Source organism: Phaethon aethereus (genome assembly GCF_964289735.1).
Source record: "Phaethon aethereus genome assembly, chromosome: 6".
Taxonomy (NCBI): domain Eukaryota; kingdom Metazoa; phylum Chordata; class Aves; order Phaethontiformes; family Phaethontidae; genus Phaethon; species Phaethon aethereus.
In genome coordinates this window covers 43,743,625-43,762,447 of record NC_138580.1, presented here as the reverse complement: position 1 = coordinate 43,762,447, position 18,823 = coordinate 43,743,625, and the positions used below count along the sequence as shown (strand labels likewise).

General features: G+C 46.1%; 2 protein-coding genes across 2 annotated transcripts in view; one reads left to right on the top strand and one right to left on the bottom strand.

Annotated features, from left to right (window-relative positions):
- Positions 1-232, bottom strand: part of PCNT (pericentrin) — a gene marked incomplete at both ends in the record, with an annotated part of 99,991 nt that extends 99,759 nt beyond the window's left edge. Inside the window, one exon of the mRNA XM_082001593.1 lies at positions 179-232. Coding sequence (XP_081857719.1) covers positions 179-232 — 54 coding nt within the window. The remainder of the gene's footprint in view (positions 1-178) is intronic.
- A 5,879-nt stretch (positions 233-6,111) lies between these two features.
- Positions 6,112-14,618, top strand: LOC309406429 (uncharacterized protein C21orf58; the record flags this gene model as incomplete). Its single annotated transcript, XM_082001592.1, has 7 exons — positions 6,112-6,171; positions 7,703-7,760; positions 9,673-9,740; positions 10,460-10,603; positions 11,065-11,179; positions 12,558-12,697; positions 14,442-14,618. The coding sequence occupies 7 exons, from the start codon at positions 6,112-6,114 to the stop codon at positions 14,616-14,618; spliced, it is 762 nt and encodes a 253-aa protein (XP_081857718.1).
- Positions 14,619-18,823: the final 4,205 nt, after the last annotated feature.

Sequence of the window (18,823 nt, the reverse complement as noted above, 5' to 3'; positions counted from 1 at the left end):
GCAGCCAGGGAACACCCGCCGGCGCCTCGGCACGGGGCAGAGGGCCGCGGCGGGCAGAGGCGGCGCCGGGAGCCAGCCCCCCGCCAGGCCCCTCCGTCCGGTGCCCGGCCGGGGGCACGACAGAGCGCCAGGGGCCAGGCCGGGGCGGGCGCCCCAGGCCGGAACCCCCTCCCCTCACCTTGGCCCTGCCGGCCTCCACTTTACGCCTCCGCGTCTCTTCCTCCGCGTCCATATGGCGGGCCAAGCCGGGCCCAGCCCGCGCCCCTCGCTGCTCCGACTGTCACACCGGAGCGGGCACAGAAGTTTCGGTCATGGCCGCCCCAGCGCCTTCTCCCCGCCCACCTGGACTCCACCGCCAACCGCGAGGCGGTGGCCGCCAGCGCTAGCCAATAAAGAAGCAGGGGCTGGCCCACGCTGCAGGGGAAGGGAGGAAGGTCTCCGGGAATTGGCGAGAACCCCTGTGCCCTAGAGGCTCGCCAGCCAATGTCGAGAGCAGCCGTTAGCCTAGCTCCGCCCACTCCCGCTAACTGACTCCTGGGATAGACAGCGCAAGCTGGAGTGCGCCCTCTTGCCTCCGCCCCCGCTGCCGCCAGTGCCCGCCCCTCCTCAGCAGCCACCAATGGAAGAGGTAGCCGGACACCGCCCTGGCTGCGCTGGATGGCCAGTTTCAAACGGGCCGCCAGCCACGGCCCCGCCCAAGGGCGAGAGACAGCCAATGGGAGGTGGGGGGCGGCTGCCGCGGGAAAGCTGATCCGGCCGTTGCCGAGTAGCTCTGAGGGGCCGGTCTGGGTGGGCCGCGGCGTCGCGCGCGCCTCTCCTCCGCGTGTCCCGGCGCTGGTGCCGAAGACCGTCCCTCCGCGAAGAGTGGCTGGTGGTGGAGCCGTGCCGCTCCGGCTTCCGGGTCTGCCCCTCCGTGACCGGTCCCGCCTCTTGCGTGTTTTTTTGCGTCCCAGTTTTGCAGCGCCTCGCTGCTTTTGTTTGCATTGCAGCAAGCGAGCTGTGAGGAGTTCACCCGCGGAACCCTTTCACCCAGGAGGTACAGGCACAGCGACAGCTAACGTCTGGAAATGGCTGTCAGGTAACCAGGGCGAAATAAGGTGCTCTTAATATTGAGAGTAACTAAGCTCACGGTTGCCCACAAAACTGGCGACTTCTTTGTCTCTTGACGTCATTAAATCATACTGGAAAACACATGCTTTAATTAAATTTGTTGCCGTGCTCCTTTCAGAGGTGACCTTTTGCAATTCACTGGCTTTTTCTTTGTAAGAAACACGGAAATGCAAGTGTTTTCATCATCTAACAACCCCTTTTCTATCCCCGGACCTTTCCATGCATTTGGCCCTTAAGTCGGGCTCTTCTCTGCATGGGCTTTTGCCCCAAATTTGGACATTGCGTCATCCAGGGCTGCTCCAGCTGCTGCCTGGGTTTCCCGTGCTATGTCCGCTACCATCCATGTTGGTGCTCTCAGAATAAACCGTTTTGTGCCAATCTCCCGGTCTCCCGCGTTATCTCTGTGTAAATATTTCAGCGCAGACAGCACAAAGCCTGGAGCAGTGCGCGCTCGGCGCTCCGGGGAGAAAGGTGAGGAGCCAGCAGCAGGGCAGGCCGGCAAGGCTGTGTGTGTCCAGGGGCACGGGTTCAGTTCTGAACTACCGCAGCGGTTGCCGGGGGACGCTGTGCGTTGGCGTTCCTCCTCTTCACCACTTTGGCTCTTCTAAGGAAGAGTGGAAGTTTCAGTGAGCAAACCACACAGGGGCATTAGATGTGACAGCGAGGACAGACTCCTGGTGCGAATTCTGGTCACCTCCTGCTTTGTCAGCCCACGGCTGTTTTGAGGGGTTTTTTGTTTATTTGGTTTTCCTGGTAGTACTGCCATGTCCTCTGACCCCATAGCCAGGTTTCTGAGTTTGTCCTCAGTCAATGCTAAGAGATAAAGTCTGAATTATGAAATTTGTCAGTGCAAAAGCTTGTGTAATCTGAGAAGCAAAAGGAAAGTGGTAAGCTCAAAACAGAGAAGTTTCTTAAAATAAATAAAGGTAATATATCCTGGCATTTGTAATGGCAATTTTGTTACATCAGATGTGTCACTTAAAAAAATATTGGTTTAAGATAAAGTATTGCTTTGACTTTTTGCTGCAGCTAAAAATGTAAAATAAAGAACTCGTGTGTGTTTGGATTTAATGGATTTTGGTTTATTTGTAATTCTTTTTTTTTTTTTATAACCAACTCATGCATTATATTTTCTTAAAGCCCTGTCTGTTTGTTAAAATATCAGGATTTCTATTGCTTATCTAATTGACTCAAGTGGAAATAATTGAAAGGGACCTGTCGCTGGCAGGTGCTGACTAAATTAGCAGTGGCGCTGATAATGCCACACTAAGATCAGGTTGGTAATGAAACCTTACTGAGAACTCTGGGTGCTGCTGCAACGTATCTGCAAACAGCTGAGCAGTGTTTGCAGAATTGTCTTACAAGATGACAATAATCACATGTATAGTATATGATTAGTACAGTGTACTTAATCGTAAATAAGAAGACTTAATCCTAAGTATAATTTGGTTCAAACTAGGATCACTGTTTTCAGAAATAACAGTAAAAAACAGTATTGCACATTGTTATATGACAGTGGTATGAAATAACTCTAATTGTAGAATAAGTTCTATTCATATGTTTAGGTTCAAATGCAAATAGAATATATTTACCATACCTGTAACCACCAAGCAATATAACAAGAGCTCTTGACTGTTAATTTGCAACATTACAATTGGCAGAAGCAGACAGTTGATTGGAAGGACTTGTCCACTGGTGATTTTTATGTGTCTGTTTCTTTTTTTATTCTTTTAACTCTCTCTTAATAAATTAAAATACTCTTCTAAGACTGCAACGGTAAAGACTCCTCCCTGTGGAACCAGAGTATGAAAGTTTATTATCTCTGGATATTTCCAGGTGTGTCAGTTTGTCTGGTTCTTTTTATATTGTGTTTTAGAGATCATAGTAATAAAAATTAAGGGTATAAAGTAGCAAAATCAATAAAAGCATTTTAGAAATGTAGTACTGGGAGGTACTTAGATATCAGGTTATCTAATCCATTCATGTATCTGAGGAGGGGTCTAACAGTCCTACAATGTTCATCACAGTTGTATTTCTATAAAATTTTTAAACAACTTCTGTGGAAGTTTTTTCTTAGATAGCTGCTCCATTATCTTACTGTATAATTAAGGATTTTTTCTTGTTTTTATCATGTTTTCCTTTCCCTCAGTAAGTCAAATGCTTCTTGCCCAGTCTTCTCAGACAGAAAAACCCCACCATGTTCTTGATTGTATCCTTTCATTTACTTAAGGATGCTAGTCAGTTCTCTTCTCACCATCTACCTACTAACCAAAGCAAGCTAGTTCTTCCAAATCTTCCTCAGAACTTAGATTCTGTAAATGTACCATTTTTATCTTTTATTTTTCTGGACTTTCTTTCCCTCTTAAACCACCATGTCTAAAATTAGGCACAGTATTCAAACTCTTGACTTCAGCACTGCTAAATAGAGCAGAATAATTATCTCCTGTGAGTCGCACATAACACTCCTCTTAATCCTTTGCAGAATTAAATTTGTCTGGTTTTGCTCTTTTGCATCACCAGTTTCATGTGTGATGCCTAGTTTGTGATTCAATGTAACTATAGATCTCTTTCAGCAAGATCCTCTTGTGTCCGGCTGGCACATTTCTGGCAAGTCATTAATTAGCAGGCTGTAAGATGTGTCTAGAGTAGGGATCCCACTGTGACCAGGGCATCCATAAGTGTGGGAAAAGAAAGATCCCTTAGCAGATTTGCCAGAAAGCATTTTTTACATAGTATTGGATTTTCTCTGGGATACCTGTCACATCAAGCAGATGTTTCTCTTTCTTCCTTTCCTCTATAGTCAACTTAGTTGCTTAACACTGGCACTGTATTTTTAATGGAATACTTATACTTGGCTCTTTTTGTCAACCTCTCTTGTAACCCTCTGTTCCTATTACAAAGAAGGCTCTAGAAATTTATTTTCTAGGGGACACTTTAATAAACCAGTTGATGGTAAAACATTGGCTCAATATTCATCAGCAATGACTAATAGCAGGCTTGTTGCTGTTGTGGTTTTCTGGAGACACCAATGCAGCTTGCTTTAATACGTCACTGCCCAAATGCTGCCGGGTCACACCATCACAAAAGAGTTTATGAACTAGAAAGGTACAGAGGGAAGCAACTAGGATAAACGTGAGGCTGTACAAACAGACATACAGCCACGGTGCGCTCAAAGGTGCAGCTGATGCAGCACCTGAGAGTGGCCAATAGCAGAGGCCAAGAGGTGGGTTGGTATGACAGTGGTCCGTGTGGGCTCTTGCATTGATACCTCCCAGCTGAGTAATGAGACCAGTGAGTAAGGAAAATCTGCTGTTTGAGGACAAATTAAATAGATTCTCTTGCTTAAAAAAGAGGTGCCTGAATGGTGTCAGGAATGAAAGTTTTAAATAGTACGGAAAAAGTGCGTGGAGAACAGTCGTATAAATTTCACATAGCAAAGGAGAAGACTTCCAATAATCTAGATTTAAAACAGTTTAAATGTAATCCTTTTTTTGCCTAACACTTACACTTATGGAGTTTACTTGCCTAACTAGCTTTATGCTTAAGTTTAAGACAACTCCTTGTCAAAGGTTGTTGCAGCTGCCCAAAGGATAAAGTGATCAGAGGTGTTAGAGATAATGAGAGAAAAATCTATTGGGGTTTTAAAGAACAAATATGTACACAGAGCTGTTTCTCAGGAAAACTGCTGGCAGGTGAGAGGGTTTTCTGTTCTGCCATGTCATTTGCATTCACAGATGAGCCCTGCCGAAGAAAGCTGAGCCCCAGCTCTGACATGACACAGCTATTTTTGGGATCCCCACATCTCAGTTTCCATAACCTCTCCAGTGACTACCAGCCTGTGTATTTTTAAGGACAGACTGCGCACACATGCTGTGTGGGTCACAGCTGGAGGAGGTGATCCATGCTGCTCCCACACAGCTACCTACAAGCATCTATCAGCTGCTCCATCTGCCAGCAGGGGCTCAGCTGTGGTTTTGCTGTGGCCTTTAAGTAAGGAAGGGGTTGTAGCTTTGCTCTCCTAGCAGCAGAACAGGGCTTAAAACATGGTACTGAGAATGACTATCTGTTACTTGGCTTCTTTCTCATGTCTTGGTGTTGATTTTATGGATGCCACTGATAAATGTTGCCCTGTTTTTTATGCAGGTAGGGCTTTGCTGGAAGAGGGAGACATCCTCTTGGTGTCCCAGCTGCTGGGAGAGGGAAACACCATCCCAGGGTTTCTTGGGAGATGGTAAGCAAAAGGATGTTGTACCATAACCTCTTTTACTTATCTGGGGATTAGTTCCAGCTATGCTTCTTAATAATATTTTGAGGTTTTTATTTACTATCTGGTGATGAAAACTCATATAAAGGTCTATATCAAAAGTGTACGGGCCCCTTACAGTGAGATAAACTTTGCTATCAGTATCAATCAGCAAGATCATAATCTGACCTCTAGCGCTGGGCTTGTGTTATAGAACCATTGACCTTTATTTCTTTATTTTTGTCCATTGATGTGGTGGGCATTTGCTTTACAAAAGGTACATAAGCTTCTACACCTGGAGATTAAATTGTTTATATTGCAGATTGACACTACAAACTTAGCAACCAGGTTACAGGGCACAAAACACTGAGCTACATAGAAGACACCAACAACACAGAGGGCCAGGCTTAGTGCCACTGCTGGGGAAAGGCTAGCAACCATTAAGAACAGACAAATATTCACCCTGAGTTACCCTTCTGTGACCATCGTAGCCTGCAAGATGAAAATGCATCGAGAGAAATGACAGAAAAAGCTGTGTCTATGACATTGTGGTGAACATCTGTACTCATTTTTACCTGGGAAGGAACTGAAGCTTTTATCTTCTTCCCTCAATTGCTCACAATCTTGTATTTTTTTTTCTAATGGAATTATTCTTCTATGAAGATTGTGGAGGGGAAAAATGACTGCTGAAAATGCATCTGCCTTTGCTTAGCTTTTTAACCTGTTTTGCCTGCCTACTCTTCCAGTAGACTACTACAATGACAGATCCTTCACTGGTAGATCACCTGACACGACTGAAACTCAAACTCCTGGAAAAGGTAAGGGAGTAACTCTGCAGTGGACACCTTTGCTCTGCTTTTTGCTCTTGCACATTTAAGCATTAACACTGTATTTCAAGTAATTGTATTTCTAGTGAGATAAAAAGAGGCTCTGCGCCAATTGAGAACCTCTTTCTTCGTGCAAGCAGAGGCAGACCAATGTACAGTGGTGCTACAGTCACTGTCACTTTCTTAAATAGCATTGTACAAGTTTACATGGACTTGGTAAATGTAAATTAAAAATAGAGTTAAAGTGACTTTGGTCTTATGGGAGATGTCACGAGTTAGCTCAAAACCAGTTTGAGTTGTAACAGGCAAAGTTTAGGAGTATGTTTTGGGCAAAGAGGACCTCAGATTGTTTTAAGGCAATTTTATGTATCTTTTTTGTCTACTTTTACATAAGATATGTTGCGTGGTGAAAAATGGGCAGACCTTCACTGGAGGTGCCGTACAGAATCCCAGTAGCTCTTTGTTTTGATTCCGCACACTAATTCACTCAGGGTTCTCCACTCAGCCCTGTTCCTTCAACCTCAGCACATCTGACATCCACTACTGTGGATCTTCTGGTTCAGTGTCCTTCAGAAGCCACTTTAAAGAGTTGTCTGGAAGGAAAAATGATTTGCCTGGAGACATGAATGCTGGAAGTAGCATCTAACCTGTCTCCATGGTGGTGTCTTTTGTCTTAGATGCAGCAGCCATTTGAGGGCAAAGCTTTCATGTGGAGCCATGCAGAACCAAGAAAACAGCCTGTGCATGAGTGAAAGGTCTCTAATTTCTGAGCATCAGGGAGCAACAAGGGCCAGCTGCTCCCTAAGGAACAAGGAGTTGAGCACAATAACACAGCCAGCAGGGCAGGGGCTTGGCCAGCTGGCCCCCAAGCAAGGCAAGCAGGGCAGAGCCAGAGATGGTGGCCAGTCTCAACCAAAAGTTGAGGCAAGCTCATGGTGATAAGGGCTAACCTGGGAAGTGTCTGCAGGTTGGGATCAGGGTTAAAAGAATCCATGGCCATGGCTGTGGTTGAACTGCAGACCAATTAGTCATCCAGTATAGCTCAGGTAAGAAGTGAAGATCTAGAGTTGGGATTAAAGGGGCTCCTGGGCACATGAGCGGTGGGTGTGGATGAAAGCCCCAGGTGAGGGTGGTGAGGGCCATTTAGGCCTACTGGTGCACCAAATACCCAAAACTATCCAGCATCAAGTTCTTCATATGATCCACCTCTGCCCTAGAAAAGAAATTATGTATAAGTCTCCTGATTCACCATGCTATCAATTTCCAGGCCTGGGATAGCCTGGCCATTGGAAGCATGACTGTTCTTTTACCATAACTAGATTTGTACTGAGACATTTCACACTTCTATGAATACTTATTGAAGCCCTCACTAGCTGTGATTTAGCTATTAAGAAGCACCACTTGCCTCTACTTCTGCTTTATTTCCTCCATCCCAACTCTATGTCTATAAGGTAGGGTTGGAAATTGTTGTCAACTTTGCTGCCTGACTCATAACCAGTTCTTGTTGTGGTTCTACCAACAGAGGCTAGAAAATGAACAGGAGAACCTAGAGAAGATGGAGTCACCTCTCCCAACTGCAAGTAAGAGAGAAGCATTTCTTCAATTATGGACATGATAGAGAATGGGCTTAGTGATGTTCTTGGGCATGAATTCCTCAGCAGGTCACACCAGATGATCATATCTCCCTAAAAGCTGGAAGGGGCCTCTGCATGCTCAGTGGTTGGGTATTTGGGTAGTCACAACTTGCTCTGTCTTGGCTTCTGTGACACGGACATTGTCTGGAGGGCAGGAGGGAGACTCTGAACTTGAGTCAGTGCTGCCCCAGCTCAGCCTGCATATCTAAATCTGTATGCAGCCCTGGGGACTGGAAGTAGCAAAAATGCAAGTTCCAGAGAAGCTTGTGCAGTAATGTCAGTCTGTATATTAATCTCAGTCCTAACCAAGCCAGTGAATCTCAGCAGCCTTGATGCAAGGAGAATGGGCTGGCTGTGCGGTGCAGCTATATACATTTTATCTTTCGAATTTCTTCAACTTTTTTTTTTTTTTTGACAAAGGGAAATGATCAGCCAGCCAAGCACTGACATAAGAATGACCTCCTGCCCAGGTGTCCTCAGCTAGCAAACTACTGGTCATCCTACTTGTTCTAATTCCTACGCCTAGGAGTGAGTCCTTGTTGCAGTCTAGGTGTATGCTTGCCTTTGGTGATCCTGAAAAGGAGTGGTTAGGATGGCTCTGTGTCTCTGAGGGATCCAGGCAGGTGGAACACTCCACCACCAATGCTGATTTGCACCTTTGAAGCTGACTAATGCAGCCTTGTGCAGACCAGAACATGGTTTCCAGTGTAAAAACAAGTGACTCAGCTTATGAAACAAATCGTTATACTGAAAGTGTTGGTCTTGAGAACTGCATTGATAAGAGCTGGGAAACTGTTTTACCAGGAAACCATGCATGTGCAATTACATCCTGACTTTGGTTTGGGCAGAGAGGTCAGCAATCCCAGCGTGCTTATGAAACTTCCAAAGTTTAGACAATTCTCTATACAAGTTAGCAAACCAGCTAGAAGTTAACAAATAACAAAGCTGAAAATAATTTGTGTCTTTATCAAACCCTTTCAAAGACTGCTGTGATATTTCATGTACACGTAGTGTGCTCCCATGGAAGCTACACGTGCTATGTGCGCTACATTTATTTCTTTGCATGGCACATGCAGAGTTTATAATTATATTATCTGTGGATTAAGGGCGAGCAGTAATAGTTCTAGATTGTACTCTGGGCTCATATTCATTGAGCTGATGGGCAAATAGTTGGAAACTTTCAATGCTGTGACCAAAAATTAAAAATCCCTTTGACAACTTGCAGTTTCAAAACACAAAGTGACGCTTTTCAGAGCAGATGCCAGGCATGCCTCCAGTGTATCTGAAAACGTTCTGTCTTATTTTAATTTCAGGCAAGTTCAAAATCAGCTGTATATGGGAAGAACTGAAAAGGAAATTGATTCAGAATAAAAAAGAAACAGAAAAGTTGACATTCAAAACTGAGTTTGTTTCGATATGTCACAACAAAATTTTTTTATACTTTGCACAATCATCCTCTGCATGTACAGAGTATATCTTGAAAATTTTAGGCTGAAATGAGTTTCTAAGCCAGGAGGTTAAAAAGTGGCTTTAGGGAGCAATCTGAAAAGTTTATTTTCAGAGAAGGTGCCTTGCCTTTGTAGAGCTGCTGAACAGCTGTGTCTGTTAGATATATATATAATTTATATAATATAGAATATATAATTATATAATAAAATTATATATTATGTATATTTATATATATAAATAAAGTCATTATCCATTTGTGGATTTGACAAGAAAAGAAGCCTGAAGCTTTTTGTGGAAGAAGTCAAGCTACCTTATAACACATTTTCCAAAATTAATCTCATAATGTAGGTGCTATAATAGCTCTGTCTCTGTGATCCTTTGAGAAGATAATGGACTTTTCCTCCTTCAGGGAACAGACATGAGGATATGCTCCAAAGTGCCTTAAGGCGAAGGAAAGATCTCCTGCAGGAGCTTCGGGTAAGAGCCCTCTCTGTGGGCAGAAACAACAGACTGGGACAGGTTATCTGCACATCCGCTACCAGTGTGGATTCAGTTTTTTCCTGTCCTTTAGTTCTTGGGCTGGGCAGCATTCAGTCCTCTGCTGGTGCGGCGTACAGAGCCAGGGCCAGCTAATCAAGGCCATGGGCCGGAGAGGAGTATGTCTTCCCTCGCTACAGCTAGTGAAGCTTGCACCCACTTGAGTTAGTTGGTGGGTTGATTCTGTTTGTCCTGAACTGCTGTATCATAAGCTCTCTGGGGTAGTGCCAAAGTGCAAATAGGCGATTTTTAATGCTGCCAAAATAGGGACAGTAGTAACTCTTACTTATTCCTACTTTGTGGAGGGTACCAACCATTAATGAAACATTTTCCCAGACTTTTGGCAGTTTGTTCTTCACTTTTTTCCCATTCCTTTTTGCTTGTGCTGAAAACTGTATGGCTTCAAGACATGTGGGAAGAAAAACTTTCTTTACACTTGTGTGTGCACTGGCTGGGCGCTTCCCTTCATGCAGCGGTCACTTGTGGCCTGCCTGTCAGACGCAGCAGTGCTGGATGTTTCTGCAGCAGTGTTTTGGTGAGCGAGGCTGTGTCCTGCTGCGGGCTCCCAGAGTCTAATCTCATTTAGTCCAGAGAGCGTAACAAGAAATGTCTGCTTTTCTGTGACCAGATGTTCTTTAAGGAGATGCTTGATTTCGCAGGAGCAGCACCTTCTGGAAGAGATTTCACAGCCCCCTGCACCAGCTGGAGGACACTGTCATAACCACAGAGCTGCCCACCCGCATGTCTACAACATACCTTTTCCAGCTCCTCAGCCAGAGCCACCAAGGATTATCCAGCAGACAGTAAGGATCCTCTTTCCTCGGAAACACCACTAGCGCTGTGCTGGTCTGAGACAACAGCTGCAGGTGGAGCAACTTGGGGGCTGTATGGAAATACTCATCCCACCGAAACGGGAGATACACCTCTCTGCTGTTTTATGGACCCTTACTGCCCCAGGCAAAATCTAAGGGAAATCATTACAAATAAGGCACAACTGTGAATGGTTCACCATAGGAACAAGGTAGCAAGAGGAGTAGGAGCACTGCCCATGCTCTGGCCCGGCTGCTCAGCCGGTTTCCAATGCACATCACTGTCTGCTTGTGCAGCCCACAACCTCAACAGCTTCTTTGCGAGGATCTCATGGGAGACAATGTCCAAAGCCTTACTGAAGTCCAGGCAGATGGTACCCACTGCTCTCCCTTCCCAAAGATGAGGGAGCTGGCCAAAACCAACCCTGCCTTCTCCACTTTTCTTTCTTTTTCAGATGCCGCCTCAGCCTGCCACCATCATCCAGCAGTTACCTCAGCCGCCCCCCCTGATCACACAGATCCCCCCTGCCCAGCCTTCTGCAGCCCCCCGCTCTGGAAGCATTAAAGAAGGTAACGTACCCTCCATCTAGCAGCCAGCTCCCATCACCAGGCCTGGAGAGGGCAGGCAAGGTGCCACGGCAAGCGGAATGGGGCACGGGACAGCATCTAAGCTAGTTAGTGATGTGCTGTTCCATGACTGGGCTGCTGCTGGAGCTGTGGGAATTGCACTCCATAAATGGACTAGATACCATTCCTGAGAGGCTTTGGGACAAACTTTTATCACTAAAACTAAAGCAAAAGGGACAACTTAGCGAGGCCAGGTTAAACTGCCAGGGAAGCTTCGGAAAGCAAAACAGCTCAAGCCACGGCACTGAGTAATATTAACAAGGTCAAACTCATTCACACAGATGATCCCAAAATTATCAACTAGGCTTCTAAAATCTGTTTTTATTCTTTTGTTCCTTCTTAACCTGCTGTTCGATCTCCTCAGAACAATACAAGCTTTTATTATACCCCACGTTTGGAAACAAGACAGAACATCTGAAAGTGTTGTTCCAAATGTATTTCAATGCCAATAAAAAGAGTTTGTTTCTAAACATAGGTGGATGCTACTATGAAATAACACGTGAACCAAAACCTGGCTCAACCTTCAGCCAAAAGTTTCTCCATCCCACAGAGAAATCCTCAGTCATGAAACTGCAATATTTCTCAGCTCTTTCTTCATCTAAGCATCTGGATTTTTGAATTGGAGTTTATTTTCATAAACAAAATAGTCCCAGTTCATGCATGACTCTTCTGAAGCTGAAACATATAACCTACTTTGGGTGTGACTCGATAAAAAATGGAGACTTGCCTTGATTCTTTTCTTCTTTTTTTCTCCCATGTCCCTTGTTCCTTCCACTGTCCCCAAACAAATTAGTTACACTGCACAAGTCCTTTGTGATGAGGACCCAGGGATCATAGTAAGTAGATTTGATGCATGTGCAATGGACTCTCAAGGTGGCACTGTAATATCATGCAAACTTGAGGAAACCTCTCACATGCAAAAAATGATCTTGAGCCGAAGCAATGAAGAGCACTGGTCAGTCTCTGGTCAGTCCATGCTGGAGTAAGCGAGAGAGGTCTATCACTCAGTCCTTCTCCAGCCTGCCACTCAGCATAGCCAGAGAGGTGGGCTTGTAGAGAACCTAACAGACAGAAGATGCTCAACAGCAGTAGAAGGGAGGAGAAACAGGAGAGCTGATCTAAACAGTCTTATTCATAAACATTAAATTTGCACTGCCTGGCCAAATAATGCTAATATTCTTCATGTGTCCCTTTCAGCTGCCTTGTCCTGGTTGCAGTGACCAGTCTGTATATTGGAGGGCACTTCTTACCAAGATGCCTCTGCTGCTTGTCAGTTGCTGATAAAGCTCTTACTTTCTTCCTTGGGGTGGCCTCTTCTTAGATATGGTAGAGATGATGCTGATGCAGAACGCTCAGATGCACCAGATCATCATGCAGAACATGATGCTGAAGGCTCTGCCACCGATGGCATTCGCACAGCCTGCTGGAGCCAGCTCTCCCCTGCTTCAGCATGCACAGCAGGTAATGACACTGGAGTCTGAAGGGCATCCTTGCTCACACAAAGTGATGGTTGATCTTCTTGAGAGGGTGCAGGGCCTGGACAAAACATGCAGAAAGTCTGGGTCGTTTAACAGCTGTGCACATCTTCAAACCCACTGCAGCAGAAGACTGTTACTGAGCAGAGCATAGCCTGCCTCTTTACCATGATGAGCACTGTGACAGGACCCATGGAAGAATGTCTCCTCTACAAGTGCAAAATAGATTCAGTCCAGCCCTGAAAATTATCTGGCCTGTACAGTTGAACCACTAACAGACTATGCATGCAAGACACCTACACTAGGAATCTGCTGCTGCAGGTCCACTTGCTGCGAACAGCAGGACAATATTTATGTTACAAATCTTGCAACTGGTAACATTTGACCTGGCGGTTTCAAATGGATTAGAGCTGAAGCACAGATTTTCTGATTGTGCTTGGAGCCCCACTCCTCTAGTTCCTGTCTCACTGAAAATCAATGGCTACTGAGCTCTGAAAGGACAGATCTTAAAGATATTTTGGCATATAGATCCCTTTAGGGATTTTTCCAAAACATATCCAGTGCCTGTTAATTTTGAATATATCCTTAGGTGCCAAATTCCTAAGCTATTTTTAACAAGGTGATATAGCTCCTTAGTGTTCTTAAATGTTTTGGGAAAATGTATTTCTAGTCTCTAATCTGTAACATTTTTTACCTGAGAAGCAAGGACAGTTGATCTTTGGGGAGGACGAGATGTCAGAGTGTTGCAAAAACTTCGCCTGTACTTTTCCTACCGCTCCATTTTCAGGCTAACTATGTCTTTTCCCTGTGCTGTAAGAAAGATTTGTTTTCTTCCTCTCAGATATTGAGGTTGTCAGGTAAGAAAGCAACTCCCACAGTTCTGCAGCCCTTGCCCAGATCACTCACACCTTTCCTACGTGCTATTTGCAAAAGCAACAGACGGCTTAAGAGGCCCCGAGGCCCGAGTTTAAGAGGGGTGGGAAATGCAATCCTCCTCCACAGCCCATCCTATGGCCTGGAAGGAGCTGACTGGTTTTTGCACCTGTTGGGACCAAATGTCTGCCCTGCACAGAAAGCCTCTGACAGCAGCTGCTAGCTCGCAGTTTCGGGGCACTGACATCCCAGGAGGCCACCCGCAGCACGGAGGGGCCTGCTGGCTTTGTCAGCCATGGTGCCGGGCTGGTCTTGCCGTGGAAGTGGAAGGCGGTGCCGGCTCTCCCCTACGTCAGAGCTGCACTGAGTGTTGCCTCAGGCAGAAGTCCTTTTCTATTTTCCTTAAACTTTGCAGTTTCTGGTTTTGAATACTTTTTCACCTTGCTGTGAGGGAGTGTCTGGGGCAGACAGTGGTCCTGGGAGAGCCAGCAGACTCATCTGCAGCTTTCTGTGGAGGACCCCGCGTGTAAGGGAAGACGGCAGAGGAAGAATGTGCATCCCCGTGTCCCCCACCTTCCTCCCTAGGCCATCCTGTCACCGTGTGCTTCCCTGATGTAGACGAGTGGGATAAACTGGGGGGAGTGGGGTCTGAGTGCCTCTGAATATCAGATGAAATCTGAAATCAGCAAGTGTTTTCTGGACCTTCTATGTCGGAGCCTGCAAAACCCATCTCCAGACACGTGCTGAAGGGCTTTCTTTACCAAGGGGTGGCTGAGTGGGAACCCAGCCCCTCATCCAGGAGCACTTCCCATGGGGGCACAGATTTCACAAATCGCCCTTTGTCTCTCTCCAACAAGGACCTGCAGTTTGCTGCTCCCCTGACTGTGAAAGCAGACAGGCCCAGGCCATTGGCGGTGTACCACCACCACCACTACCCTCCCATAGGGGTGCTCCCAGTGCCCCACGCGGGCTTCCCGTCCACATCCGCGGCACAGCACTGGACTGGCAGCATGCTCCCTGCCCTGCCCACGTAAGTAAACAGACAGCCACGACATGAACTTTTAGCCCTTCTGTCCTGCACGTTGGGTAGCGAGGTAGACCAGTCAATCCCATGCCTTTGTGATTCTTCACTGAGGCGAGTCCTGAATACTGCCTTTAACGCAGCAATGGGATTGAGGCGGGTGAGGTGATGATTTGATACACTCAATCTTATAACTTGAGTAATGATCCCTTGCTTACTGTGGATTAAACACCAGGATCAGACAAGGTCTATAGATGATACCAAGCTGTGCCCCTGCCACGCAGAGCCAACACCCAGCAACGCTGCATGGCTCCGCTGTGCAGTGGCTGTTGCCCTGCGTTTTGGGTCTTCCTGTGAACCCAGCAGAGACCTGCTAAATAAGGACTGCATGTGTTTTACGTTCAGGCTAAGGTTCCCAGTAGGATTTATATTCTTAAAAGACTGATGAGACATTTGCTAATGAGAAGTTTCTGGAAAAAAAAAGCACCACCACTTGCTAAGGAAAATAGTACAAAGGGAGGGGAATACTCAGAAACAAAGCTGAGCCTTTGCGATAAGCCTGTGCTCGCAGCTGGGGTGTTTTTTCAAGTACAGAAATGGATGGACTTTCTCCCCAGGCTGCCCCCAGGTCTGTAGAGCCAGGGAGCCCTTAGCGGAGGTCAGCAGCCGGCTCCTCCACAGGCTCACTTGCCTGTGCCTTCCCTGCTATCTCTGGCCAGTGGCAGGAGGGGCCTTGGGCAAGGATCTGTGCCAAGAGAGAGCAGTGGTCTTGCCAAGTACATCAGGAGGGGATAGCAGGAAAGTAGGCATGGAAGCAGCAGTGCTAGGAAGTCCTTACATGCCGAGACTGCTAAAGAAATGCAGATTCCTAGAGTGTGATGTTGTGGCTGGGGACTTTGGCACGGGGACTCACTGTTGCACTGGTGAGAACACGGCTTTTATTTCTGTGCAATGTCTCTTTCAAAGCCTTAGTGAACAGAGGGGCAGGATGGAGGCAGCTGCATCCTCAGGCATGGGTGACCTGCTGGCAGGAGTATCTGTATTTCTTTAGCATGGGATTTGGAACAGATTATTTACCTAATGGGATTATAAGCAATAAACATTTCTACCCCTTTCACTTTCACATGGGTTTGTAATCTGTATCCGTAAACACCTCTTGGCTCCTACCAGAATCAGTGCAATTACTTGTTTGCAGAAATCAGCAAAGGAAGATCTTGTCATGGCTTTTAAGCTGGCTTCTTCCTCTTCTTCAGCTACCTTCCACCATAAATTATGAGATCGGACACATCTACACTGTCCTTTTGCAGCTGCAGCGAGCACGCACTGCTGACTATTACCAAACACAATAAAGCCATTTTTCTTGTTGCAGGTGGCCCACATACTGACAGTACGTGCTCCTCTGCAAGTGGACCATAGCATTGCTGAGGTCAACCTGTATTTGAACAGTTCCTAAATAACCTGTCTGATTGAACGCCTAATGTCTGTATGACTGCACATTGTTGGTACAAGAAATGAGCAGGAGAAAGACTGCAGATGTCCAGAAGAAATGTACCGTGCTCCTGTAGGCTGCTTACCCGTTTCTGCTAGTTCAGTTGTTTCCTCTCATCTTCCAAGCCCAGACCAGCCACAAGCAATCACCACTTTTTTTTGCTGTCTCTTCTCAGAATCAAGAAAATCCATCACAAAGTGTCTTGCAGGCCTGGCAGCCCACAGCAGCCCCTGGGCGTGAAATAATCTTACCACCAGTGCTATCTGAGTCCTTGCAAATGAGTATGATCAAGCTCCAGGGCTGGGAATCCCCTTCCTGTGCAAATGGAGGAAATGCCCCTTGCAAAGGGGCCTGCTGCCATCTTGGCGGGGATGGTGCAAACTAACCCAGGAAGCCTGAATGAGGGTTTAGTTGCCAAACCTCATCAGCCTGAAGTTTTCCTCCCTCAGCATTTTTGGTTTTACTCCCTCACAGATATACTTGTCCTACAGTAATTACCTGTCCCAGGAACTAATGATGAGCAGGAATGATCCAAATGCAAGTTACCTGCATAGCAGAGAAAAATCCTGGCACTGGATTTTCCTGAAGACCAGCACTCTGCCCTACCTGTGTGAGTTGGCTTTACACACTATTTGGATAAATAATTCTCAGTGGAGAAGAACAGAAAGAAATCTGCTCCTGTGGTCATCAGGTTTGAACATTGAAGTGCAATGCCCACCTCCAGCTAACCGCAGTCCACATTTTCTTCCCTAGGAGAGCTCTGACTCCCAGTCTCCCCCAAATCTCACATTTACAAATCTACCTACATTTTTCTTCTCAAAGAGCTATTAGAAGGTGATTTAAGCAGCCTGGAATTGTGCATATTTGTTTCATTATTTTTCAACCTTTCTCTCATATATTCAGGTTTTAGACTTGATTTTAAAAAAGTAATAAAATCCTGAGGTTCTTCCTTGGATATTGGCATGTCTTTTTCTTCAACAACATAAATCGAACACTTTTCCCTTCTTTACTTTTCCCATTAATTTTCAGAGGGCAGGCTTTAATCCAAGCCCATGATATCCTGGTTTTTTGTTTTCATTTAGGACTCCTCAGAAGGCTCGCTGAAAGTTTTAATTGAGCAATACTTTTTCATGCTCTCAGCAGCCTGGTTGTGTTTACTACAGAAAGATAAACAATGAATTAGTAGTGCTTTCTCAATGTCTTCCCACCTTCTCCTGTTTCTAAAGTGGAAAACATCCTTACATTGATTTTGCCTGGTGCAGTTTGTGAGTGAATCTGATGAAGATAACCCAGGGACATAAATTTTTTTTGGAATGGTTACCTGGAAGAAAAGATATTGCATATATACAGATAGTCCCTGATAGGAAAGTTTAGTCTGGTTTGCCAAGAACTCTTGTCAGTAGCTAAGGAGATAGATTTGGCAGCAAGAAGCTGATGTGTATCATCCTGGAAGAAAAAACTTTCAAGCTGTGGCTCATTTACCGTACCACGTAGTGCTGCTCGCCGTCGTGCTGGGTGCTTCCCCATGCCTCCTGCCTCCGGAGCAGGAACACAGACCATGGCTGAGGCAGCTTGTGCAGCTCTAGTTACACGATTGTGTACTGCGTTATCCACAGGAGTCCATGAATTAATTGATGTATCTTAGAGTGATGCTATCAAATTGGTAAACCAGGGTGATGGAGTAATCTGTAAAGACTACCGGACAAGTATGCAAAGGGTGCTGTGAGTCATATTCCTAAATAATAACTGTCACTGCTGGAAGCTAATGGAGTGCTGTCTGTGCTCTGAAAACAATTAATGAATAATTTATTTACTATGAAAATCTTACCTTGCTCTTTGCCCTCTGCTCTGTTTTCTTTGCTGGATGTGTGTAGGTCAATCAGATAGCATGGATCAATTCACTGCTGAGCAGATCAGAGAAACCCAATGGAGGGTCTTCAGTGGCAACTCCTTTGGACACAGTGCCAGGGCCCACACGCACTAACAGCCTTTAATAACCCCAAGCAGCCCCACCGGGGACCCTTGCCCTCTCCAAGGCCATCAGTCCCATTTAAGGTTGGGCCTGGGGCTGCTTGTGGATCCTGTTGACCCCGTCCTGCATGTCCTCTCCTTGCATAGTACTACAGGGAGTATGGCATGGTGTTTGCTCCCAGTCCCTCAGGAGCAGCTGGCCCTTCTTGCACCAGGAACCAGGAATGTGCAATGGAGAACAGCACTGTGCTTGTGTGGGGATTTGGTCTTGCTCCTTTGAGATGTCTGCTGTTTTAGGCTGTGCATTGCAGGTTTAGCAATAAATGGTACTTAGTGTATGTTAATGTATGTGTTTTTACTGTCTGCTGTTTAATTATTGTGTGTAGGCTGTAATTGGCTCCTCCCTTCTAAAAGCTTACTATGTGCGGTGTTGGCTCAGCACAGCACTTCCTCCCAAGGACGTACATGTGAAATGGTGTGTGCAGAGATGTCTCCTCAAAGCCTCATCCAGGTTCCGGAAAGCTTCTCCAGGTTAGGCATGGACCTCTGCTCAGCATCACACCTCAAAACGCTCAAGGCATGCACAGCTTCTTTGGGCAAAAGATGTCCTTGCAGATGGGATCAGGTCCCTGGGCAAGCACTGTGGTTCACATCCCACCCTTAGGATAGTGCCCATGAGGCTCCAGGAGTTACTCCGCGTTGTCCCACTCATGGCTCTGCATTTGCAGCCCAGCGAAGCTCCAGCAAAAGCCCAGCAG